The sequence below is a fragment of the Micropterus dolomieu genome, linkage group LG02, assembly GCF_021292245.1.
Source record: "Micropterus dolomieu isolate WLL.071019.BEF.003 ecotype Adirondacks linkage group LG02, ASM2129224v1, whole genome shotgun sequence".
Classification (NCBI taxonomy): Eukaryota; Metazoa; Chordata; class Actinopteri; order Centrarchiformes; family Centrarchidae; genus Micropterus; species Micropterus dolomieu.
Window position 1 is genome coordinate 8,839,314 of NC_060151.1, and position 26,325 is coordinate 8,865,638.

General features: G+C 41.0%; 2 protein-coding genes across 2 annotated transcripts in view; one reads left to right on the plus strand and one right to left on the minus strand.

Annotated features, from left to right (window-relative positions):
• The window catches only part of LOC123959643 (meiosis inhibitor protein 1), a 70,933-nt gene extending 62,431 nt beyond the window's left edge, over positions 1 to 8,502 (minus strand). Inside the window, exons 1-6 of the mRNA XM_046033816.1 lie at positions 8,475 to 8,502; positions 7,582 to 7,739; positions 7,168 to 7,291; positions 5,553 to 5,603; positions 3,348 to 3,421; positions 2,556 to 2,661 (exon numbers count right to left, since the gene is read on the minus strand). Of these exons, the coding sequence (XP_045889772.1) occupies positions 2,556 to 2,661; positions 3,348 to 3,421; positions 5,553 to 5,603; positions 7,168 to 7,291; positions 7,582 to 7,739; positions 8,475 to 8,484 (523 nt within the window). The 5' untranslated portion in view covers positions 8,485 to 8,502. The remainder of the gene's footprint in view (positions 1 to 2,555; positions 2,662 to 3,347; positions 3,422 to 5,552; positions 5,604 to 7,167; positions 7,292 to 7,581; positions 7,740 to 8,474) is intronic.
• Positions 8,503 to 13,924: 5,422 nt separating this feature from the next.
• LOC123963364 (ankyrin repeat and fibronectin type-III domain-containing protein 1-like) lies at positions 13,925 to 26,277 on the plus strand. Its single transcript, XM_046040177.1, has 18 exons — positions 13,925 to 14,086; positions 14,421 to 14,688; positions 14,849 to 15,049; positions 16,471 to 16,584; positions 16,950 to 17,047; positions 17,426 to 17,516; positions 18,491 to 18,598; positions 18,946 to 19,045; positions 19,477 to 19,606; positions 19,834 to 19,953; positions 20,195 to 20,301; positions 20,720 to 20,834; positions 21,167 to 21,333; positions 21,823 to 22,000; positions 22,220 to 22,382; positions 23,042 to 23,208; positions 23,552 to 23,753; positions 24,192 to 26,277. Exons 1-18 carry the CDS (start codon positions 13,925 to 13,927, stop codon positions 24,938 to 24,940), a joined length of 3,240 nt encoding a protein of 1,079 aa, XP_045896133.1. The 3' UTR covers positions 24,941 to 26,277.
• Positions 26,278 to 26,325: the final 48 nt, after the last annotated feature.

Below are 26,325 nucleotides of genomic sequence, written 5' to 3' on the forward strand. Positions count from 1 at the left end.
GCGTTTTATGACGCAGGCAAAGAACCGAAACAAAAAAATTAAACATTTTTCTTTTGCTTTCTTTGACAGAAAAACAAAGGTTCATTTCCATTTGCCTTGTTTACTGTTCTGCTGCCCCACTGTGACGCTGTGCACTCTCAACTGCTACTCTCTGCTCAGCTTGTGATCTGCTTTCTACATTTCTCTGTTTTGCACTCATTGCTTCACCCCGCTTAACTAAACATACATCTCGCTTCTTACACTTTGAGCATTCAGTGTTCCCCCACAAACAAAATGCAGTTGTGTTGTGTGCCCCCTCCTCCAAACATATTTTCCTCTGTATTATTGTATATATGTCTTTATTTCTTTTCTTTTCATTTGGTGTTATTTACGAGAAACGCTGCATCTTGTCCCACTGCCCTTTACTTCCCTTATCTTCATTGTTATTTTTGTATGCCTTCATCTTTCCTTCTCTCATTAAAGCTTCATCTTCCCTCCCTGCTCCCTCATTGTCTGTATCCACTCCTCAGTTAGGACCTGAGGGAGTAGGACACCAGCAGTGCAGAAATCAAAGAGGGAGGGCGAAAGGGAGAGAGAGAAGGAAAGACAGACTAAGGCAGTGAAGGGGTAGGAAAAACAAAGGGGTTTATCAGCGAGCCAGAGAGGCAGACAGCGAGTCAGAGAGAGGGCAAAACGCGTTGGGCGCTCTGGGCTCACGTTGTCATTGCTGTGCCGTTGCTGTTAGTCCAAACAGCCCCACCAAGACCTGCTGAGTGACACGGCCACAGGCGGGCACACACAGTCTTGCATGTTGCATCAGCATCGCAACAACCCAGCACTGCCTACGGCTGCTCGGGGGGTCTCGTAAAAGAGGTGGACACACATAGCATAGTAAAATAACTATGACACCAGCTTATTTGGCATATGGCTCACATTCACTCTTGCCTGTAAAGAAAAGCACTTGGACACGACAAAAACAAACTACACACGCTTAAAGTTGATTAATGGTGCCTATTAAACAGAGTGGCGTAATGGCTGAGTGAGTAGATAGACATGATGCAGGTGGTTGTAGCAGAGATTAAATCGGCGCAGTTGTGAGTGGGAGGGGTGGTGAGGTGCATTATTGTTCTGCCTCACTCACTACACTGCTGAATTGTAAACAAACACCCTGTGTGTGTGTGTGTGTGTGTGTGTGTGTGTGTGTGTGTGTGTGTGTGTGTGTGTGTGTATATATATATATATATATATATACAGTAAGGGGAATTCAGGGGAACGGTTGGATGAACATGTATTTGGAACTTTTGTAGCTTTGAAAAAACCTCTGAAACGACTGTATTTCTTGAGGAAGCTTAAGAAGGCCAAATTCCTGTGCCAACTTCTTGTCGGCTATTACAGAGGAGCAACAAAAAGCATCTTCACTGGAAACATCACTAACTGGCATGGGATGTGCACGGGCCAGGACCGGAGGGCTCTGCAGCGGGTGATTAAAACTGCTCAGAAGATCATCGATACTCATCTCCCAAGCATCAGTGATATCGGTGAGGTGTGGTGCTCACGTAGAGCCCAAAGGATACTAAAGGACAGTACCCACCCAGCCTGTTCACCCTGCTGCCTTCTGGGAAGAGATATAGAAGTTTCTGCTGCCACACCACCAGACTGCAGAGCAGCTTTTTCCCCCACGTTATCAGACACTTAAACTCTCATCCTCAGCACAATTAATTAATTAATTAATATTAATTAATATCCATTAATTATAGTTTATTTCTGTTCATCATTTTTTATAATTGATTCTGTATTAATGTATCTGCTATGTAGCAGACAATATACATTAATACAGTTACAAAACACAATTTCACTCTATAACTTGTTATTTTGTGACAAAGCTACCTACCTACCTTTTTAAAGTTTTTTTTCAGTAAGAGCTGGCCTGGGATTGGCTATTGATGAGCTCTTTTTCAGCTTCCAAGCTGACTTTTTATTTGTGAGTTGTTTTTTTAGATGGCGCAATGAAGATAGACATGAGAGGTGTGGCGGTATGATGAGCCATCTGAGATCTGACCTGACCTGAAGTTCTCTCTATTCTCCCCAAAGGAAAATGTATCTTTTTTTTTTGCGGCCTGCGTAAGGAGGTCAGCGTCTGATAAGAGCAGCACGCTCACAGTCAAAAAGGACTCAGCTCAAGAGTGTAAAGCCCCTTTAGACACTGTTGTGATCTATGATTATGGGCAATATAAAAAAAAATGTACTTGCTTAAGGACACTTCAGCAGGGTCTTGGTAGCTACAGTTCTCTCAGTAAGTAACTAAGTAAGTAAATACACATTTTTGTCGAGTATCAAAAAATGTAACTACATTTCCATAGCTGTTTATCACCTGCCTTCTAACAAAGCAATATTGACGCCAAAGTGGACTCAAAATTTCAAAATTACAGCTTTTGGTGCATCTTTATTGATATGGACACTAAATCCTAGTAATGACTATTGAAAAATTGCAATACACATGAAAACACACTGCTGTTTGTACATACAGTGCCTGTATAACTGTGAAATGTGACCGGGTGTCTGTTGCAGTGTCTCACCATACTGAGTCACCAGACTTTGGGCCACATAGGGGACTGCTTCCACCAGGTTCCCCAAGAAGTTGAAGGTGGGAAGAAAACCCTTCACACTGAGCTGGTTACTCAACTGTGGAGGAAATGCACAAAATACAAATCATTAACAATAGTCATATAAAAATGTCGAGGAACCTGTCTGGATAACCATGGCACAAACACACACATAGTCACAATGTAAAGCTTATAGTTATATGGCACAAGATCAACAAGATATCAAATACACCACAAAGTCAAAGACATTGTAAACAGAAATGAGCAAGTGATACAAAAGAGAAAGCCAAAGATTTACACCATAACACTTTTGCTTGATATTTATGATTTGGATTTTATGTCATATATCATGTTGAACACAGAAAACAAACCTGCTTCTTTTTCCAGTAAACAGAGTGCTCCTTAAATACGCTTTCTTTAAAACGTTCTAATCAGGCTCTATTCTAGTAACATAAATGAGACCTGTCTGCACCTCTACCTGGTGTTTCGCCTCTCTGCCGTCATCAGTTTACACAGATTACACAGTCCTCCACCTGCAGCTCCTGCTGCTGAATGAGGCTTTTCCACTACTGTCTCCCCCAGAGGTGACATAACATCAGCAAGAGGGAGACATGCACGCTGTCTGTTTACTTAACAACCCTCGGAGGAGATGTTGTTGGTTACACAAGCGCTGTTAAATATTTTAAGATGCTGAGTGTGTTTCTGTGCCCGCATGTGTAGATGAGCAGGTGCGTTTCTCTGTATGTCTGTAAATGTTTGTCTCACCTGTTTGTGTATCTCATCCAAAATGAAGCGAAATGGCAGCTCACTCTGGAGCTCTAAAAGCAGCTGAACCAGCACTGACCAACATTAACACAGACACACAGACACATGCATGCATGTACACAAACACACACACACATCAAACAAAAAAACACAGAGAAGCATGCATCAAATAAGCACCACGGTTAAGTAACAGTTTCTCACTCTTCTATGAAAATCTCTGAAATTGTGAGAAAAACATAATATTAGTGGAAAGTATTTTGTTTGAGATATCTAGTTTTATTTTTTTTAGGGCTGGGCAAGTTAACGCATTATTATCGCGTTAATGCATTAATTAATTAACGCCGACAATTATTTTATCTCACATTAACGCAGTTTTAATTTTTATTATTATTTTGAAAGTCTGTTGCTCTTTGGCTCTGAAAACACAGTCAGTCAAACCATGGGTAACAGATGGATGGGATGTTGATCAGCTTGCAAATCACCCACCCAAACAAGCAGTGAAGGGAGGCTTCGGCAGACTACGTTGGATGCAGCGTTCAGGAGAAGTACATAAACAAAAGCAAGATAAGCAATCAAATGCCATGGCGAAGTGGCTAGCTACACACTGCATGCTGATTAGTATTGGGGAAGATGTCGGTCTTAGGAACTTTCATTAAATTCACAGCATAGTCGCTTGGCCCCATGGGGTTGCTCTTTCCTCAGGTGAACAGGAGACAAGTGCTCTATGGATAGTAACCATGGCAACAGCTTCTGTGCACTACACAGCTGTAGCCTATTTAACTTAAGTTAAAATTATACATAACTTTACCTGATAGGCTTACATCTAATATTGTGGTGATGCTCTGTCATGCGAATACCCTCTGTTTGTTTTCCCTGTTGATGTCCTGATAACTATTTAGTTAAACAGTAATAGATTCTGGAAATTCGTGTTGTGTACAAAAAGTTCAAGACAACTCAGCTTCGGCAGCTGGCAGGCGTGTGCGTGCGGCGAGCACAACTGCGGCACTTCACCTCACTCTAACACTTGCTACTGAACATAGACTGTTTATGCTGCTCCCTGATAAAAGAAAAATGTTTCTGCTGATACCTGTTCAGAAAAAAATCCCCAAGAAAACTGGACTCTGACGGTAACAAGCTTGATAAAAGGTAATGATTACATTAATGTTTAAGTTGAGATTTACAAGAAATATTTTATTGCTAATGTGTAAAGGGAATACTGCTGGTAAAAAGCACATTATTTGTTTAAAGTGTTTGCAAACCACGTTATTGCACTTTTATGTATACAGCAGCACATTTAAATTACATGTGTGCAATACACTACTTTAGAATTCATTTGTCAATTTGTAACAATGCATTTAATCGCAAAAAAATTATGCAATTAATCACGATTGCCCAGAACAATTTTTTTTTATCATTTGTTTCATTTTAGCATTTTGTTCAATCACTGTTTATCTTGTGAGTGAATGTGATAATATGCGTCGTGCATTAGAGATTCTTGGATTATGTCTGATGTCATTATATACTACCAACAGTCCATATTGTTTATTAACATCACATCTGCTCTCACGGCCGAAAGGACAATATGCAAGGACACCTCTCGGCTAAAACCAAAGCTTTCATTTTAACTTAGCTGATAAGTTCTGGAAGATTTTCTTGGCTTTCTTTCTACTCCTTTATTTCTCCTCATACACACAGATAGTATGACTGCATTCCTTTCCTCGGCTCAAATGAGTTGTAAAATGTGTTCTTCAGACACTCTCTGTGCAGAGCACAGAGCTGCAACACTCTACTATTACAGCAAAGTGGTCCCTAAGGCATTTTAAGACAGATACCATAAAATCATTCTGTCATTTGCACTTAGCAAAACATTTTTGCATTTTGAAAGACTTAGCTGCAGTGAGACAAATCTGACTGTGCGATAAAACCTGCTAGTTCTCTGAGAGACTAACATTAAGCAAATCTGATGATTGAATACAAAGAGAAAAGGTACTGCACAGCACAGCAGTGGAAGAATATCAAAATGTGAAATTAGGTCAAAAATGTTAAATTTAGAAATTGGTATGTGGAGTCAATTCAAAATCACCTTAGAAACCACCAGTGACCATCACGGTCAGTTTGTTTCTTTGAGAAAAAAAGTGACTCAGCCTGCTTGTGTGTGAACACACACGCATACATTTTCTAAAGCACAAAGAGGCTCATCTTCACCTTGGTCTGCCTTTTCCACAGTGGCCGGGTCCTCCACGGTGTGAAGCATCACTAGGAACAGAACAGTAGTGACAGGCTGTCATTTAAACATACACTTCACAATCCTACTAAAATACGAAGGGTCTCACAGAGGTAGCTACAAACTCAATAATCATACATGAAAAAGGGCCAACTAGGTTAAGAAGTATATTATCTTGACAATTAGATGACACAATGTAAAAAGACATTCAATGGTGATTCATGTTGTTGAGTGTTGAGGTCTAACTGATCATACTGCACAGTTTGTACCCAAATGGAACCAGTGTGACAGTTACAAACGTTGCATTTACTGCAGCTTGGGTTAGTTTTGCTGGATTTCCAAAACATGTAGCAGCAAATCACTTCTATGGCTGCATCTGTAAATACTAACCTACAAGCATGTAAAAAAAGGACAACGTGTAGAGGAGGATATGAAAGGCATATTTTTTATTGGATTACGCTTTGGCACAAGCTCAGTTCAGTAGACCATCCCACAAGCACTCTAATGGCTCTTTTAATGTCTTGTCGTATTGGTCAGAGGTTTTGCCAGCTTACCATTTTGCCACACATCCTCTCATTGCACTAATTTGATTACAGATCAAAAGGTATAGGGCTAATACTTTATGCTGCAATAACCTAGTGAAATCTACCCAGTGAGGAGAAAGTATCAGTAATATCCTCTGATGATACTGTACTATAAAAACAGCGGTATAATTATGGCAGTGGGTATGAGAAATGTATAAACTAACACACTACCTGCAATCCTCATAACATCTCCTATAAAGGACTTGTGGTGAGGATAATGCACTTGCACATTTTTCAGGCTGATTATGGTATTTTTAAGATAAAAGGTGCCAATAGCTGATCTTTTGTGCCAATCTGTCCTAACTCTTTCGCACAAAAAATGGATATTGCCCCAGAAATAGATTTTTGATAGGGTGGAAAAGCACAGGAATATAATAACAATATTTAGAAAACCAGAAACAAAGCTGTCCAATTCAATATAACCTGTGTAAATGATTTCTAGATTATCAATTAGTTAAAACAAAAATAAACTATAAACTATTCATCAGTGAAAATGTTTTGTATTGGTTTAATCCTACCATAGATAGAACGTGTATGCCTATAACATGAAAGAAACCATGTCAACTCTTTTATCTGTGAATCTTTTTTATTCTTTAATAAAACGGCATTAAATATCCTGCTGCTGTGATAACGTTTATTATCTTGGTTGTTGAGTCTGACCTTGCAGAAAAGCAGTGATGTGACTGCAGCTCTAGCACGACGACCCAGTGGAGATTAGAACCAATGAGAAGGAAGGTCATATAATCAGACTCAAGCCAGCAGGATGTCTAGAACAACCAATGCTGGTTAGCTATGGTCAGTATCGAGTGGGGGGTCTGTGCAGCACTGTTCAGTCACACTTACTGTTGTGTCCTCTTGTTTTTTGACCTTTCAAACACATACCTATATTATGACTTATCAGCTAACTAACCCACCCGGGAGAGAGCAGGTGAGAGTCCGGTGCTTCCTAATAATTCTTGCGAGTCCTTCCTTTACACCATAATCTAATACTGCATGTGCCATTATTTCTCACCCAGCAGAGAAGATGTAAAACGTAGAGAGATTTTGGGGTCCTGCCGCAGAAGCTCTCTCAGGGCCCCTGGAGAACACCTCAACACACCACTGATACCAGACAAGGCAAAAGACTTCCTCACTGACTGTGTAACAGAGACAGAGGGGGAGAGAGAAACAAGAGAGGGTAAATAAAGCCTGCTGTGCATCAAGGGAAATTACCAGGCTAATGTATTTTCCAAAAATACTTTCTGTTCAATCCTAAAAAGTGCCTAAAGCAGCTAACGTTATGCTTGTAGATTACACACACCTATAATTTAACAAAACACCATCCAGCCAAATGACGGACTGATACATTTTTGTAAGAGGAAAGCTAGATATTGAAATAAGATAAAACACGTTTCATGTAGTATAGTAAGTATCATATATTCTTCACCGCGACATCATCACTCTCAAGCATTTCAATGACACAGGCCACACAGAGCAGCAGCCCGCCCCCCTCTGCAGGTCCCAGGCGGCCGCTCCACTTTGGGTCATGTCTGAAGTGGATCTTGTCATAAACAATATCCGCGGTAGTCATTTTGGTCGCTCGACCTGCTGGAATAAACAAATGCATACCATGACTTATCAAATTATTTAGCAAGTCAGGCAGTGAGTAAAAAAGCAAACTATCGTTAATAAATAGCTTGACTGACTGCAAAGTTTAAGCTAGCTAGCTAATTGACGTTAGCAACTTGTCCTTCATGCTCTTAAAAAAGTTTTCTTTTTGTTAACTATTCTCTAAAAACACCCAGGCATTGACAGCCAGATAAAATACATTAATTCAAATCACAAAACTAACCATGAACAAAAAAATATAAGTAGCAGAGAAATAACCCTTCGACGTCAGTGCTGGATGTGTTTTACTAACGTAAAGCGCACTTTTTTATGCCCCCTTTTTTTATCAAAACTTTATTCACACAATATAATACAATGCATTACAAAAACAAGGATAATGGCAAAGAATCAAATAATACATAAGTACTGAAAACGCCTCTGGTACTGATAACATTTTAACCTAATGTTATTTAAGAATTCATTCATCATTCATCAAACCAAATAACCATCCTGAAGGGTAGTGAGCGACATTACTGGCACTGAAACCAGGGTTGACATCACACTAAAGTTTCTAAATTGTAATTTCACATTAGAAAAGTTAACAAATAGAAAATAATGGAGTAACGTGGCTTGTAACGTTAACTATTTAAATTTTAAAATCAAAGAGAGACTGATGCCCCATCCACACTACCCCGTTTTAGTTTACAAACGGAGAATTAAAGCGAATACGACCTCTGTCCATATCAGCCTTTCCGCTGCGTTTTGGAGTTGATCTCTGTCTACATTAAAAGACTGAAAACGCACAACTAGGACCCGTTCAGGTGCACTGGGCATGCGCGTGCCAGTGTAAACATAAAGCAGATGGTCTATTCCGTAGTTACAGAAGATTTGGCGAAAGAATAAATAAATCCTACAGACTAAGCATCAGACCAGTTTTTTGTTGTTGTTGCATGGATCAATAACAAGCTTGGACTGTTACTGAATGTAACAAGGGAGTGTGGCGTCAGAAAACAGACTGGGAGTTGTTGCAAAGTAAACTGCGACATCCACAGTACAAGTGTAGGCAGATGAGTGTTATTTGCACTACACATTTTTCATATTTTAATAAAAATATGATGTCAAAAACCTGGTCAGCAGCATTTTGTTTCTGCTTGGCAAGACCCAATCAGAGAGCCCAGCGTGAGCGGCTGCGTCATCGTTTCTAAAGTCCTCCGTTTTAGCCCGTCTTCGCTAAAACGCCCTCCCGAGTTTTTAAACGCAAAACGTGGGTCGGCAGCGTTTCCAAACTTCTCCGTTTTATGTCTTCGTTTTCATCGTTGTAGTCTGGACGGGAGGTGCAAACGTAGCAAAAGGTCTCTGTTTTAATTCGAAAACGCAGTAGTGTGGATGGGGCCTAAGGTTTCATCAGTGTGGGGAGCTATTGGTTAAATGTGTTACATCACACTAAATGATTTGTTTGTTGTGTGGTGTGATCTCAAGTACCATGTAAACAACTGTTGGCGTGATTGGGGCACAGGCTGTACAAAGTTTACATGATTTATTTCATATAGCCTATTCAAAGCGCTATCACAATTGTTTTTGTTTTTACCTGAATTGTCTGAACTGCTGCCCACATTTCTTCTCAAGGGTTTATTGCTCCATCGTTTTTTATGTAGTAGTGCTTAGTGTTGTAGTCAAGACCGCCCAAACTGAGACAAAGTCAAGACCAAGACCAGTTCCCCGCATTGCATAGCACACAATAAAATGTGGAACGAGATCTAGGAACTTCTCAAATTTATCTGAAAGATCCACATTCCCATTAAAACACCAACATACAAACACTAAGAGCTGAAATCAATGTAAGCATGGCAAGGAGGGGTGACAGTCATTAATTAGGGTTATTGGTTGCATTTGAAGCAATATGTTTTATTTCCAGTCAAAGTTAGGATGTTAAGAAATCAGACAATGCAAAAGTAACTTATTGATATTCCCAAAGTTATGGTCTTGACTGGTCTTGAAATAATATCCCGAGTCCTCAATGTCTGAGATGGAGACAAGACCGAGTATAAATGCGGTCGAGACCGAGACAAGAGCAAGACCATCAATATGTGGTCTTAAGACCGGTCTCGAGTACTACAAGACTAGTAGTGCTATCAAAGGTCTATGTGTATCAAAAGTCTCTAAAGTTCAAGAGTATATGCTGATATATTATTTTTGAGCAAAAGGCATACATTAATAGGCTACTTTCAAAATGATGTTTCAGCAGCAGTGTACCTTCAAGGAATGTCATTGCTGAATAGTATGCTGTGAGTGTACGGTAGGATGCAGGAGTTTGCTTTGCAGTATCATTTAGCTGTGATGGCCACAATTTGGTTATCACCATGACAACAAAAGCCTCTTGGCACCTAAGCAACTTTCGGATGATAGCAGTGTGGGGGCGAGTAATAGCAACTACCAAAATGTCAATTTATAATCTCTCTCAACTTCTCCTTAAACAGAGTTCATCAAAGTAGTGCAGGATGGAAAGTGTAGCCGGCTCAGCTCTGCCTCGGTTTGAGTGTCTGTTTCTATGTGTGCAGTATATCCCATAGTCGTTCAGTGTGCAATACGTGTTGCCTTTGACAAATCTGCTGTGCTCCAGCAAACATATTGGAGGAACAGTGTAGGCCTACTGTGTTAGGGCTGTGTGTGCAGGAAGTGGTCAAAGTCTTGTTTGGCTGACTGAAAAGAGAAGCAGACCTCTGACAAGAAGGTGGAAAATATTTGTTTCTAATGTCTCCATTTGTGCTTGGACAGGAGCTACATCTGTCAGCCTCAGAGTTTTATTGGTCCCTGGGAGAGAGAAACCAACAGAGAAAGAGACAGAGAGCCCTTCTCGCTACTCAGGTGGGGGCCGATGCATATCTGTCACCTTTATTTGACAACTAATTCACATAGATAATTCTTCAGGGGCCAATAAAACACAGAGACAAATGGATTAAGCTCAAGTGGAGACTTAACATGCAAACATTTTTCACATCACATCATTGCCTGGCCTTTGCTTCTCTCTCATTTGGCTTGATGTATCTTAAACCACTTCCTGTGTATAACCCCACACACACGCTCACACATAAAGATCTGTCTGTAGTCTGAAATGACTCATGCAGTAAGAGATTAAGAAACATGCTGAGCTGATTTTATTCCACCACCCAGTTACATACAGCAGCCATCACAGGGGGCGATACCCTAAATATAGCTCCTATAACTTTTTCCAGTCACCAACCCTTACAACATCACTCTGCTCACACTATTGTAGAATGCTGTTTCCAAAGACTACAACATTTACAGGTCATGCAGTAGCTACAGCCTTGTTAGGCAAAGGTAATGATGACAAATATGCTTACCACCATGGCAAGCCTGTATACATTTAACTGTAGGCCTAGTGGATAAAATATATTGCAGGACAGTGTTGTCTGCTTGGCAACATCAAGATGATTCACTGCTCAGAAACAAACACAGTCCTGCATTTACTGTTAACACAGCATATATACTTTTCAATAACTAACTACAGACGATATATCCCATGATGTTTTTTTTTTATGACATCAAATCTGTAGATTCTAAAACCATGATTATTATTTTTAGTGAACCTGATCAGGTTCCTGTAGGCTATAGCCTATTGTTAGACAGCGCTGCTTTTAGTTATTCAAAAAAAGTTTGGTTCTGAGAAGTTAGGCTAAATTAGATGAAGTCGGAAGAGGATGGAACAAGGAAGATGTGTGCGTGTGTGAAGGAGAAGCGGCAGTTCTCGCAGGCGGGTGTAACGTTCAGGTGCGCTTCACACTCAGAGGTGAAAAGTCGGTACGATGGATTTTGCCTGACCAACACAGTCTTTTAGGGGGAAAAAACATCAAACATGTTGAAGCACCGGTGCAGCGCTGGAGAAAAGTGACAGTCGACTTACGGTAAGAAATAAAAAAAGAAAAACTCTTAGGCTAACTACATTTTAGATAATGTTCGAACTGGGCCAGTATGGCATTTCCTTTTAGGCTACTGAATTAAATCCTTCGTGATGGTTTATAGCTTGTGGAACCTTTTATACCAACTTTTTGCGATGAGTTAGGCGGTAGTCTTTCATTAACTTGGCGTGTTGAAACATTCATTTCCAACTTTTCTGTCGTTCGTTTAAGAATCATAATGTGTAGCATACATTATGATTTTTATGATGAATTTATTTTGCCTGTTGCAATTTGTGTGCCTAAATAATCTATAGCCCAACACAGTGACTGCAGTGGGTAAAATGCATTTTTGGAGACAAAGAGGTTCGATTCTATATGACAACTTTTGAAGGTGATGTCCTCTGTGGTTTATTTACAAAATGTATGTACTGCATTACTTACTGGGGGATTAGAAAATGTTAGTCATCAGATGTTTCCACGCACAGCTGCATTTATGAGCCACAGCATTTAACAGATAGACAAAGCAAATAGCCTATACAAATATGCAGCTCAGTATGTGAGCCACAGTAGTGAGATAAAACATCACTACAACCTAAGGTACTGACATGCAACAAAACCACAATAAATGTACAATGTATCTCAGTTCAGGGGTCAGCATAGGTTCATTTTAAGCACCTAACTCTACCCTGCTCACATAACTGTTATTCTCTCAGCTGAAATACTTTCACAGTTTGCAAATACTTTTGTTCTTCTCCTCCCAGGTATTTTGCCTTGTCTTGTCTTTGTGCTGCCTCAAAAAAGGCAAACACTAAAGCGAATCTCCTCTCTCAACTGTTTTTCCATCAGCACTTTTCACAACTGATGTAAGACATGATAAACAAACAGGGGAAACTGTACAAATAATAATGTTTTACCCCTATCCAGTACCCCCTCATCCCCACATATGTCAGTGCAGGTACTATGCAAGCCAGTGAGTCACACTGTGCGGTAGCAAGTACAATGGTTATGTCACTGAGTGATGTGGCGTCACTGTGGCTAGAGACACTCATATTCTGTCCTCAGCTGGCACCGACCAGGGGAGTATTCACTTTCACACAAGAACAGTGGACTACTCAGCCCACCAGGACTTGACTTGATAGCGATCAAATAAATAAATAAAAAACATTGAAATTTAAGGCTTTTCTGTAGATGGGAATGTCGTGATGAGAGGCAGAGATGATAGAGTTCGAGTATCCCCATTTTCTAAAGATGCTCTTCAGATCTGAATGCTCGGGGCGTGACGTAAACCGAAGTGACGTGAAAATCACTCCAAACTGCAGGGCTATGAAAAGAGAGGAGAGAAAGAGGGAATGAGAACAAAGACAGTGACAAATGAAAGAGAAGACTTGCTGACTGAAGAGGAAGGCAGAATAAACTCTGCCAGGCTGTGTTTTGCTGTGTTGAAAAGTGTTGGGGGAGAAAATTGTAGGACAGATTTCCAGGCACAAAAGTGGTTGATTGTAATGATGAAAAGGGAATGGAATTGATAATGAACCATCATTACTGTAGTGGTGGTGATAGATTTGTATCTTCAAGCTGATGATATGAGGAGATTCATATTTATTATAGGGAAAGAATTTTGGCACCTCTATATGAGCTTTTCTTTAGTTAATTAGAATGGGTCGGTTGCTTTTTGCACTGAGAGATGCCATTCAGAGAGAATAAAACCTGTATCACGTAATAGTGGGTAAAAGAAGAACAAAAGCGGGAATAGTAAGAGGCAGAAAATAAATGCTTCAAGGCATTTTTCATCCACTGTGTACAGGCAACTTTTACCCATTTATCCACCCCCACAACAGCACTACTCGGCTAAGCCTATACTCACCCTCGGCAGAAAATTGCCTTTACTGTAGAAGAATCTGTGTGAGCCTGACCATTTATCCTGTCTCTCTCCCCGCCCCCCCCCCCCTGCCTTTTATTTCTCACATCATTCCCCAAACACTCCTCTAGGTTTCTCATTAATTTTCACCTCATACTCTCCTTTAGTTCTCATTTTTTCCCCAGTTTCAAATGGCACTTTTCTCATCCTGTCTTCCCTCTCTATGGCTCTTAGGTTGGGGGTCCTAATCTTTCTTTCCACAAACTAACCAATCTGTTACACCGCTCACTTTTTCTTCATTCTCCTCAGCCATCCTCTGTCTTCCCGTTCTCCATCTCCTCCTCTGTTTTTCTTCTTATCTTGACCTCTCCTATCCTCCTTCTTCTCCTCTCTTCTTGTCACCTGCCATGTCTGTATCTATGAGGAACCCACCCCAGCGACGGCGCTCAATGGGTCCTGTCTCGCCCAAACGCATCTATAGAAACCTGTCCGTCAGACTGAGGGGTGGAGAGTCATGTGTTGCCAGGGAAATGGACGCCCCCAAACACCTCAGCAAGTCTGCAGATGCTGTAAGATATATAAGATATAAGTCATTTTGGCTGAAATGCTTTGCTGTCCTCTGGGTTTCATTTTTAAATTATGAGATCTTATTTTGACATTACAAGCTGACTCTGTGTCACTATGAACGCATTATCCCAGTCGAGACTCCTGGTCTGATTTATGATTTGATTTATGTGTCCTGTATTACTGTCTCACCCACTGCCTCTTTCTTTGTACAGCAACTCCCTTCCCTTTACCTCATGAAATAAATCTCTCCTTCGGTATGAAATCTCTACTTCTGTCTTTCTCCCTCACCCGCCCACCCCCTATTGGCCCCGCACCCACTCCCCTACTCCCCATTAGTACAAGACCCTCTGGGAAGCTGTGGAAAATGAGGACACTTTGGCTGTACAAAGCTTGCTTTCCAGAGACCACACCAAATGTGGAGGAGGAGGGGGAACGATGTGGGAGAGAGGAGAGAAAAAAGAGAAGGATTGGGAGAGAGAGGGGGAGAAGGGGGTGAACAGAGTGAGCGAACAGGGCCTGGTCCCCCTGGACGTGGCTGCCCTTACCCACAATTCCCCTCTGCTCCATGTGTTGACAAAGGCGGGAGCCAAACATAACCCTGTTTGTAAGTCTTTAAAATATCATAAGTAATATAGCAATTCTGTCTGCAGTGGATGGTTTTAAATTGCTCTTGTAAGGCTCGGCTTTAAATTAAATGCAAATCGTCTTGAGAATCTGTCCTTCCTTTTGCTCTCTCCATCTTTCTCAACTGTATTTCCTCTTAGTGTGCCGACCAGAAGAGTGGGCACTTAAGCTGGATGCTCTGGTGGCACTGGCGGGTAATCGAGTGGAGGAGAAGAAGAAAGAGGTATTGGTGAAGGCCGGGGCAGGGCCTCAGGCACAGGCTGACGTCCAGAGACATACCCGCCTCTGGAGCCTCAGGCTGCAACTGTACTGCCGGATGAGAGAGAACTTCCAAAAGACAGGTCAGTGGCCTGGGGTCAAGTTATGGCATTTCCACAAGTTGAGAGACACAAACTAGGTCACATGCTTGTGTCATTTCAGTCCTCACTTGCTAGAAATACTGGTATTCGTGCTTTTGTCTTCTACAAACTCAATCTCAACAAGTCAGAGCTACTTTTTTCCCGACACTCCTCTACAAAACCCCTTCAACTCTGCTAACCAGACCACAGTGATCAGGTATTCAGCCCAACTCAAGTTTTACTGATTTCCTGTCTGGACTCTTGTTACTCCTAGCTGGCCTCTTGAAAGTCTCCCTCCAGCCTTTTTCAACTCATCCAAAATTCAACAGACTGCCTTGTCATCAACCTTTCCAAATACTCCCATGCCCTACGCTCCCTCCACTGGCTGCCAGTGGCTGCTTGTATCAAATTCAAAGCCAAGGTGCTGGTTGATATATGAGCAGAAATCCACTCCCGGAATACCTCCAAAGCTTTGGTGCAACCTATGTTCTGCTGTATCGTGCCTCTTAGCCTTCTTTCCCCTGCACCAACCTGCTTACGTCTACCTCCTCCTGGCTCCCCATCAGTTCAAACTATCATGTTTTCTTTAGAATTATATATGATAGTGTACTTACTTTAATTGCTCTGTATAAATGTCTCTCCTTAGTTCTCATTTCATTTCTCTTACAAACACTTCCAGCTCTCTTCCCTGACTGTTATATGTGAAAAGCGTTATTTTAAGGGCAATAAGGCACCAGCTTTTCTTCTCAGTGCAGTGAAATTAAGCTTACTCTTGTTGAAAATCTCTCTGAACAAGAGTGTCAGCTAAGTGCTTCAAATGTAAAATATGAATGTCTTTTTGTCTGAGGCTTATGCCTTAATGTATTTACTCCGGGTCATTGCTTGGGTCACAATTACATTTGATCACGCAGAAATTCATCTTTAACTTGGTTAGTGATGAGGTTAGTGTTACTTTAATAGTAATATTGTGGTCATCTGCTGATTTCCTCTGGGGAAACACTTCACTGGCTCTATTCATATGCAAGCAGGTCAGAGTGCAGGATCAGCTACAGAACAACTCCCACAGAGCTGGTGGAGAGTCAGTGTCTCCAAGGAGAGAATCTATAAATTTTACTAGCAACTCTGGTTTTAGGGCCAAGATAAGGAGGTCAAAATTCAAAACAAACTTATTAATCTGTGTTCTATTGAGAGTTGCTTATCATGCTTATAATCAAAAATGAGAAAATATATATTAAACAAAGTAAATTTCAATAAGACAACATCTTGAGAAGACATATATATATATATATATATATATATATATATATATATATATATATATATATATATATATATATAGTACAATACTTGTTGTAGTCATTGTTCAGTATAATTTACTCTCAGAAATAAGTGCTTATTTTGAACATTGGTCTGTCTCCAATCAGAGCTACCTGGGCCTCCCAGTCATGTGTCTATACTGGTGACCAGCGCATCCTCTCTGTTCGTGGCAATCAAAGAGCCAGAGGGTGACACCATGGGGCTCATCACCTGCTACAGAGGTAGGTGGTGAAAACAAGATGCACAGATGATATACAGTATTATAGATGGAAGGAAATTAATAAAATATGAGGCATGATCAAAACATGGACAGAGACATGATGGATAAATAATGGAATAATATAATCAACATTTTTCACATGATTTGGGCTGACAGGCTTATATTTATGGATCTAGTTTGGTCTCTCTATTTTTGCTACTTAGTTTTACCACTGCATAAATGTCATACTTTGTAGCCAAGGGTAGATTAAGCCCAGGTACAACAAGTTCTTGAAAGTGTAAACACTCAAACTCTCACTTCTCCCCTATGGGGGCTTTGAGTAAAGCCAGAGGATAATCTGTCAGTGAGATTGTTTTGTGTTCACAGTGGAATGGAGCACCTCATCCAGCTTCAAACGCATCCTTGCCTCAGCCCAAGTTACAGAGACCAAGAACCCATCTCATAGTATCAAGGGACTCACATCAGTAAGTCAGGCAGTACCTTCTTGCACTCATGTAACCATATACAGACACACACACACAGGCAAGCGCCCATCAGGACATCCACAGATTCTCACTCCAAACACACACATAGTTAAATAGTTTGGGGACATGCAATCATGCGCAAACATACGACACACACACATTAGCTCTAGACCTACATACAGACGGTATTTATTGCTCCCCAATCGTTATGTATTGTGCTGAACCACTAAGAAGAGAACACTTATCCCACTCAAATGCCTTACTTAACCAGATGAATTAATAATGAGAGTGGTATGTGATTTCTTTGGCCAGGATTGGATGATTTGTAAGGTTAATGCATGGTGATAATTTGGCAGTCTGGTGCTTCTCCAAATGCAGGGAGTCCATTACTTTGTGAGAGTGAGTGCCTACAATGTGAAAGGCTGGGGCCCGCCTCAGTGCTCTACTCCAGTCAGCGCTGCCCCCTCCAGTGAGTATACTGAACTGCAAACTTTGATGAATGTGGACATAACTACTTTCAAAGGGCTCCATTCTGTTTCTCTCTGTCCCTGAGTAACTTCTTGGCTGACATTGAGTTTGATGTGAAAGAAGTGGAACCCACTCATGGTCGGGTAGATTAATGAATTATTAAAACGTGGAGAATTAAAGATGTCACTATGAGTCAATGGGCCTTGTACCTGGGCTGCTTTAGGTTTGAATTCAGCTCATACTCTTGCTTGTATTCCATCCCTCTCTCTCTTTCTTGCTGCATTATTTGCTGTTACTTTCCACTTTTTGCTCTATTCAGTGCAGTAATGCAAAAATTGCCACACTATGTACTTAGGGCTGGGCGATAACATTTTATCACGACAAAAACTTGCCAAACAGTGGATCACTTAACAAATCTGAGGAAGAACATTCAAAACAGTTAAGTAAAATATTTTTTCCTCAACAAATAAATATCTTAATAGAAAAATTAAGTGCTAATGTTGTAATGTGCATGATTCAAATGAATTAAATCAAACTCTTTAGTGACGATATATTGAACTTGAACTGTTATTGAGGAAAATTATATTGCGATAATTATCATTATTGATTTATTGCCCAGACCTATATGTGCTTGAAATGCAATGTAAAGGCAAAAAAAAATCATAATTAGTAGTGACATTAATAATATTCATCATGTTGCAGTGTCATTTAGGTAACACAATTTCACTTCATTACCTTCATTTCTAACTTTTTAAAAGGAGTTCCAGCCGTTCAGAATGAATCAGCATCGAAAAGTTCAGAGTCAGAGCACACAGATGGTCTCTCATGCAATCGCTCTTGCCTCCTAATCACCAAGATAGGAAAAAGCAGCACTCAGGACTCGCCTGCAAATGAGTTCTTGATGTCTTGAATGATTTTTCCATAATTGCATAAAAATGGAGGCAAAGACTTGTTTCTCTCTTTCTTCCTGTGCAGGTTGGAGAGAGTGCATCGGTGTGAAGTCACAGTTCAGAAACCATGAGGGCCTTGTTAGGAAACTACTGGAAGATGCCAGAGAACCACATTACAGAGGATACTGCATAGGTGACACCGGGGATATATAACGTTTTCAGTGGCTGTGAAGCAAGCATATATGAGTGTACCTGTATTTATTTATCACCACAGTACCGCAAATTTTTCTGTCACAGTGTTTAAGTCACAATGAAAAGAAAACAAATACATATTAACCTTGTTTGTCAATTTGGATGTCCTAATACATTCATATTTGCCATTAGATACAATAAAGCAAAGTCACAATTTTCCACTTTTGCTCTTTTGCACTGTACATTTGGTGGTTACTTCATCGTTAACTTAAAAACACAAACTCTCCTCTGCAGTATAACAGCAAGTGATTCTCATCCTTTCTGATCCTCCTCTCCTCTGCTCCACAGAGAACTCAAAGCCTCAGAGTCCCAGCAAGCGTCTGTCTATGTCTCGAGGCATCAAACAACTGTTCCAGTCCGCCACCAAGTTTGTTCGTCTCCTACAGAGGTAGTGCATCATCTGTTTTACCTGTCCCATTGTGCCTTGAGGGTATGGGGAGTAACGGATTAAATGAGATGCATTTACAGCAGTGTAGACTACAAAGTACAAGTCCAAACTCTTATCTGTTACGGTTAGTGAAAAAGAATCGTAGTCACATTAAAGCTGCTGCAGCCTCAAGATTAGAGAAGAGGTCTTTTGAACAGGGTGAAGTTTGAAATCATTGAACTGAGGCATGTGGCATGGGACTGATCAAAGTTTCTTGCTGCCACAAACGTTCAGTGGATCACACTCACCACAGTAGCTAGCAGTGTATAAAAAGGGCCACTCCTAGATAGGAAATGGTGTAATTTCACGAATAGAAACCACAGCAGTGCTTTAAAAAGGTGGTTGCTGCATAGATTATGCATTTTCTGTTAATCTTATATTGACATCATTAGGGGCACGTACCTGGCTACTGTGTTCTACCACAAGGAAAACATCCTGGTTACAGCTGAAGATCAAATCCCACTCGTGGAGATCCAGTGCTGCCCCACCTCCATCGCCCACGACTTTTCTTGGTTTGCCAAGGTGAGCTGTCAGAAGCACACATGTATACGTTTATTCAACATATACTGCAATAAACGCTTTTGGTAACTTGTAAATCCATTTGAAATATATGTATAGTCAGTGAATTGGTTTTTTTTTTCATAATAAAACACACAAGTCTTCCATTGTTCTCTTTGTTGATTCAACAAATGTAATTATTCTGTGTGAATTTCAGTTTAAAATTGAATGTAATTTTTTCCCCCTTCTAGTTGTCCTGTGCATGGCAACAAGTGCCCTGGCTCCAGCAGGCCCTTTCCTCTGCTCACTCATCCCCCTCCTCCCTCCTTCAGAACAGGCACAACATTTTAAGAGCTGTTTCCCAGTTGCAGGTAGGACGTTAAGCAGCTTACTCTGCATGATAAGAAGCTTCAAAATGGGTTAATTGCTATTTTAATTACCTCCTAAATATCTCTTCTCACTCCTACTCTTCTTACATGTGCCTCATTTCCCAATCTCAAGCTACCTGCCTGTACCCCTAGAACTTGTGATTCACTGCATTAATCCCTAATAGCCTTGTATTTATTCATCCTTGTGTTTCTGTTTTACCTCTCTGCCTTTCCCTGCCTTCAGTCTTCCTTGGCAACAGTGGACCTGGGCCAGGTGTACTATGAACCTCTGAAAGACCGGCAGGGCAATGTCTTACTGGTGACTCTGAAGGAGTTCCCAAACCCTCCCAGGTGAGAGAGTATTTTATAACATTCTCTTAATCCCCATGTCTTCTTTGTCGCACAAAAAGCACACAGCATCAAAAGAGTCTTTCATGTGTCTTCTGTTTGAAGGACAGTCTCCAACTCACCATTCAGCTGCTCACAGTCATGTCCTAAACATTTTTAATGAAACGAACCTTTTCAAAATCTACCAGATTGAATGTTTATCGGTCAACCAAATCAGAATCTCTCTTGCCCAGGGGGAGATAATAACCTAATCAGGCTGAGTTATCGCAAATACAACTTGATGTTTTCAGGATATCCAGCGTGTCTGTTGGTCGGTTGTTTGCGTTATACTAATTTGATTTAATTAATCTAGCTGTTTTTCATTGGTGACACAATGTGGTTGCGTTTTATTCTTACCCTGGCTTGTCTGCACTGCTCCTAGCCCTCCTGAACCTCCGTTCCACTGGATGCCCCTAACCCGCCTGGAAAAGAACCGCAGCAGAACTCCTCTGCTGCCGGAGCCCACTGCCATGGACCTGCTCTATGAGCAACTCAAGGTGAACCTGAGTTTGTGTTTGTATAAAAGAGAGACACAGAAAGAAATTATCACGGACACAACGAGCGGCAGCTACGTGCAACAGAACATGTTGAGCACTGAGTGTACAGTGATTTAGTATATTGACTTCATTATTGACTTTATTATTGAGCCATGTTTTTCTCTCCTGTGCAACTCAAATAACCCTGAAAAATGCAATGGAATTAATTTTGTAAGCCAAAACCAAATTAGCTAATTAAAAACAAAATGAGACACGGCAAATAAAAGGCATCTAAACATTGTATCCTATTAACATCATTTAAAATCCCTTGCCTGCTTCTCTCTGTTCTCCAGGAGAAACTATCTTTCCACAGGAACAGCATTCAGTGGGCCCAGCCGGGTCTGTACGTGGGAATCCTGAAACTGTGCAGCTCGGTAGAACAGATCAGGGTCCTGGCACCCCTGAGGCTGCCCAATCTACTCTGCCACACACGGATCCGACACAACGCCCACGTTTCCAGGTAACACAGTTTGAATATGGGATATACTGTGCCAGGCCCATCACAAACTTTGCTGATTTGTTCAAGGACCAAAGGGCCATTGTCCATATTGTAGCTGGAAAACCAATGATTCCTTGTTGTTGCTGAGTATTTTAGAAATCATACCATACCACACTAGTTGTATGCTTTCAGGTGTTCAAGAAAACCCTCTATGCTTTAAAAATGATGACAAATGTGGTAGTTCATGGCATTAGAAAAAATTTTGGATGGTGGACTTTCCCCACAAGCCTTCACCAACAAGGCAGTGGACCTTATGTTCAGCTTAAATCAATCCAAAAACGCAAGTTATGCTTTGGAAAATGGTCGATGCAATTAGAAGTTAATGGATCACAACATGCAAAGCTACATATATGATCCTTAGATGTTTTTTTTACCCTTATTGTCTAAAGATCTTTATCATTATGACTTTTCTAGCAGCGTTTTGTTAACTGCATCATCGTTGTGTGACAGAGAGGAGTGGGCATGGCTTCAGAGTCATGTTTACACCACAACCAATGGCAGTGTTCAGAACCTGTTGAGCGGCGAGGATGAGAGCATCATGGAGAGCAGCGGGCTGGTGGAGTTCATCAGGTCTCTGAGAGCAGCAGTCACACATCTTCTGACAAAGCTCAACATCCCCCTCTACAGGGTAAAACTTGTTTTAAAAAGCCATCTTGAAATTCTCCTTAGTGAGCAGTTATGTTTTGATTTGTTTAGAAAGGAGAATATTATTCTGAGTTGGTTTAGTTTGTCTGTGTTTATACTATTTTATCATGACACTGGATTGCAGGCATAATGAAATTCAGTTTGACATGTAGCCCACAACAGATTTTCAGAACATTTGGACATATTTTTGTGTCTGTGACAGGCGTATCAGTATGGTGTGTACACCCGGGAGCTGCTGCAGTTTGGAGACAAGCTGTCCATGCTGCTGCTGCTGCCTCCCAGTGAGGACTTTAGCTCCAGCTACTGGCCTGTGGTGGGGACCAAGGAGCCTGGGCTCACCATGCCCCTGCAGATCTTTGAGCTGGGTAGGTGGAGAACTAACGTTGCACAGGCAACATAGATACGAGATGTAGTTGCACTGTTTTTCAAGCAGTGCTGAGAGAGAGAGAGAGCCCACAAAAACGGGAGCCAAGCTATGCCACTGGCAGCAAGTGTAAAAAAAACAAACAACAAATTTGATTCGTCTGAGTATAGTGGACCTTGAGGTTAAGATGAAATACCTGGCAGGGTACTTACTGAGAACAGCATGGTGTCCCTTTGAAGTTTTGAAAAACAGAATCACCACATAAGTACAAAGTGACAACAGTGATTTCATATGCCTTACATGAAAAGATCACTAAATGTGTCTCATCTTCATAGGTACTAAACGAAAGAATTTTAAATAACCCCAAAAATAACCCATGAAATGCAATTCAACCATTGCCTGTTTGGTTGTGTGTAAAGCACACTTTGGAAAATTGAGACACTTTTATTGTTGTTCCTTATCTAATTAGCCTTTGATCCTACTTTTCATCCACACGTTAGGATTTGTATTGGCTCTAATTTAAATCCATCTTTCCTTTTGACCGTTCTTGAAAGTTCCCACGCTAAAGGTATGCTATAGTGTGCTAATGAGTTCCAAGGCTTCTTCTATCAGCTTTGATGTAGCGATTTGTCTTTCCTCTGAACTGTGGTTCATCACCAGTTCACTTCTGGACATATGAGCGGGACTTCCTGTCCCAGTACTGCCAGGCCTGGGTGAGGCTAGAGCTGGACACTCATCTGGCCCAGCAGGCTCTGCGGGAGGCGCTGGACACCAGGGAGATGCAGGAAGCCCGAGAGCGCTTGAACCACATCACTGAGCTTTCCCAGGTGAGATCATAAAAGCAGATGAATACTTGAAAGAAGAACTTGTGAACATACAGTACAGGACAGTACGACATACTGGTCCACCTCAGACCCTGCTGCTGTTGCAAAATCCACATGTTAGATGTCTTGAGACTAAAATATTCTCTTTTATTCTGCTTTTCTTTTTAAACATCTCTTATTTTATAATTATTCTGGGGATAAGGGAAATGAATAAGAAATAAAGGTTTTTACTTGGATTCAGTGTGTAGCAGCCTGGAAATTTTATATTTTGAGTATTTCACTTGAAGACCAGTCACCAGTTGGACATTTGTTGCAGACATTATGACATTATTTTCCTGTTTCTTAGCGTCTGGATGTGGTGTGGAGGGATGCCCGCTGGATTATGGACTGTCTACAGTGCGTTCGGTCTAAGCAGTGGGTGGGGGCGGTGCCTCTAGGCCTGGTGATGGGAGGAGACCCACCTGCACGTCCTGATGGTGAGGAAGAGGAGAGTTTGACTGCCAGACTGACGTGGCCCCATCGGATACAAGCACAGAGAACCATTACAGGTACAGTGATTATCTGGGTGCAGACAAGCACGGATCAAGGTTAACATCGTAGTTAAATAAGACATTTTAGATTTATTTTGTACACATAAAAATTTTTAAATTATAACTTTCATTTTCAATAGATATTAAGTGTGACAGGCTGGACCATAGGGAGATACTGTATATTAAATATAAAACAATGCATGAAAGACATAGTATACAATTTCCCACTTGAGATAAGACTGTTGTAATAATAAGACACTACTTTGGCACAGCTGTGCTTTCAGCTAAATGGTAACACAAGTGTGCTAATACGCTCAAAATGACATGTTGATGTTTAGCAGGTATAATGTTTCTCATGTTCACCATCTTAGTTCAGTGTGACTGTAAATTGCTTCAGTTTGAATGCTGCTATAATTTGAGGATTAACTTCTTTTTGTCTTCCCATTCACCTTTCAGAGTGTTTAGTCAGCGAGACTCCCCCAAATGTTGTCACCGCTGAGATTGCCGCTCCTGCAGGAATCATGGCTGTTCCTGAAGAGCCTGCACTGGTGTTAACGGAGGGCGTGGTGAAGGGTGGATACCCAGTAGACATTGGTGCGCAATCAGCTGTTGACTTGACAAGCGCTGGGCAGTCAGAATCAGGATGTGCAAGTGTTTTAATCGACTCTGGACTGGAACCTGCTGCTGTTGCACAGTTGGAAATTGGGTATACAGTTTTGGACGCTCAGGAGGCCTACAGTGGGGAACAGGACTTTCCTTCCAGCATCACTGAGGTAATCCAGCCAATGGAGATGGCAGAGTTAGTGGACATCTTGCCCACGCTGAGTCTTATTGAGGAGGATACCTCCAGTGGCCTGTCCACACCATCAGTGATGGAAATGCTAGAGAACTTTGGACTGGGGATTGGTGAAAACAACATCGCCTTAGACTTAGAGAATTCAAACTTGATGAATGGAGCCGGGTGTCTGTCACAGGCCAGCGTGCACTATAACAGCAGCAGCAATGTGAGAGAGACACTTTGTGAGACTACTGTGTTACAAAGACAAGACATGTCTGCGTCTCCTGCCACAGATGGTGACATGTCCGTTTTGAGCTGGGATTTTCCTCCAAAGGATTCACAGTCTGAGCAGGTTTCCAGCAAGGGAGCATGCTTTCCAGCGAGAAACCATGTGGAGTGGGACAGACCCTCTAATAGCTCATCCTGATATCGACCCAAGTACCAGCCTGCTTTGAACTTGTATCAGTTAAAAACCAATCAGTAGGCTGCACATGGTTGACCAACTGTGAGAAAATTCAAGTTTCTAACAGGCTTGGATATTAAAATTTTCATGATTCTGACTGTCAACCAGTGGCCACCTGCACAGGTAATATTACCTGTTGTAGAGGAAAATTCAAGTGACATCTAGACAACTTTATTTAACACATCGTTACAGCTGATCTAATGGTGGATGTGGGAAATGAAAAAAAAGACATGATTTATCTTGTTTGCACATTTCTTTTTAGTTTATCTTTTCTAATGTTCCGTTCATCAGAGCTTCTTGTGTGGAAAAATTAAGCTAGTAATTTTTATGACTTGAATATCCATCACTCACTACAGCACAAAGCAACACTGCTGCCTTTTGGAGGTAGTAAACAAACTAAGCATACGATTCAGTAACATGGCAGAGTTTGCTTTGCAGTCTATGAAATAATGTATGTGTTATTGAATAGTTGTTGTTCTCTTTGATTTACCTGTGTGCACTTTATGGCCTTCCATAACAAGTACACAGTAGCAACATGTATAATCCTGTTGATTATACATTAACCGCTACAGGTCCTACCAGTTTCCAGTTCTGTCAATTCTGGTATCCGGAAACTCTAATGGAAACTGTGCATGCACAGTAAAAAAAAATAAATCAATGCGTAAAGAAACATGTGAGCTTTGCTTTGGAGTAGATTTAGCATTTTCATCTGTATTTACTGTATCTTATCCACCTCCTGCATAGCATCCGGTCAGTCAACCAGAGACTGAGCTGCAGAGAAAGAGAGAAAGGGTATTGTGCCAAATGGATGAAAAGTTTGGCCTTAAAGGAATTACCACAGAGACATTTCAGGTGTGTGTGACGAGTGGCAGAGTTAGGTGGTTTTCCTAGTTGAACCTCTTTGCTGTAGTTTCTTTACAAAAGACCTGCTAAATTAAGTTATGTACTCTTAGCAGACTAAAAATACAAGAATAGAATACAGTTGAAGAGAAGAAAATAGTTTGGAAAAGCTTTTCCTTGCAGCTCAGTGCCTTTCAACAAAAGTCAAAATATGGTTATTTTCACTGGGGTTTTAAAAATAATAACTTTGGATTACATTTTGCATTGCCATAGGTCATTGTGTATTAAACTGGTAAGTGAGTTTAAAGTGCCCAAACTAATGTTGTTAAAAAATCCCATTAAATACTGCCTGTGAGGCTTTCACATAGTGCTTTAGTATTTCATGTTTCATTTTTGAGGTGGTTTGCACTTCCTACATTTCTCTACTTCTTGTGTAAAGTGAGGAACAAATCAATGTCAGTCAATAAAGGCCCTGCACACCCATAGTACACTTCACTAGGTGTTAACTT

Coding starts and splice junctions, on each gene's coding strand:
- LOC123963364 (XM_046040177.1), top strand. CDS start 13,925: ATGTCTGTATCTATGAGGAACCCACCCCAGCGACGGCGCTCAATGGGT. Junction 22,383..23,041: donor CCTGCAGATCTTTGAGCTGG/GTAGGTGGAGAA, acceptor GTTCATCACCAG/TTCACTTCTGGACATATGAG. Junction 23,754..24,191: donor AGCACAGAGAACCATTACAG/GTACAGTGATTA, acceptor TTCACCTTTCAG/AGTGTTTAGTCAGCGAGACT.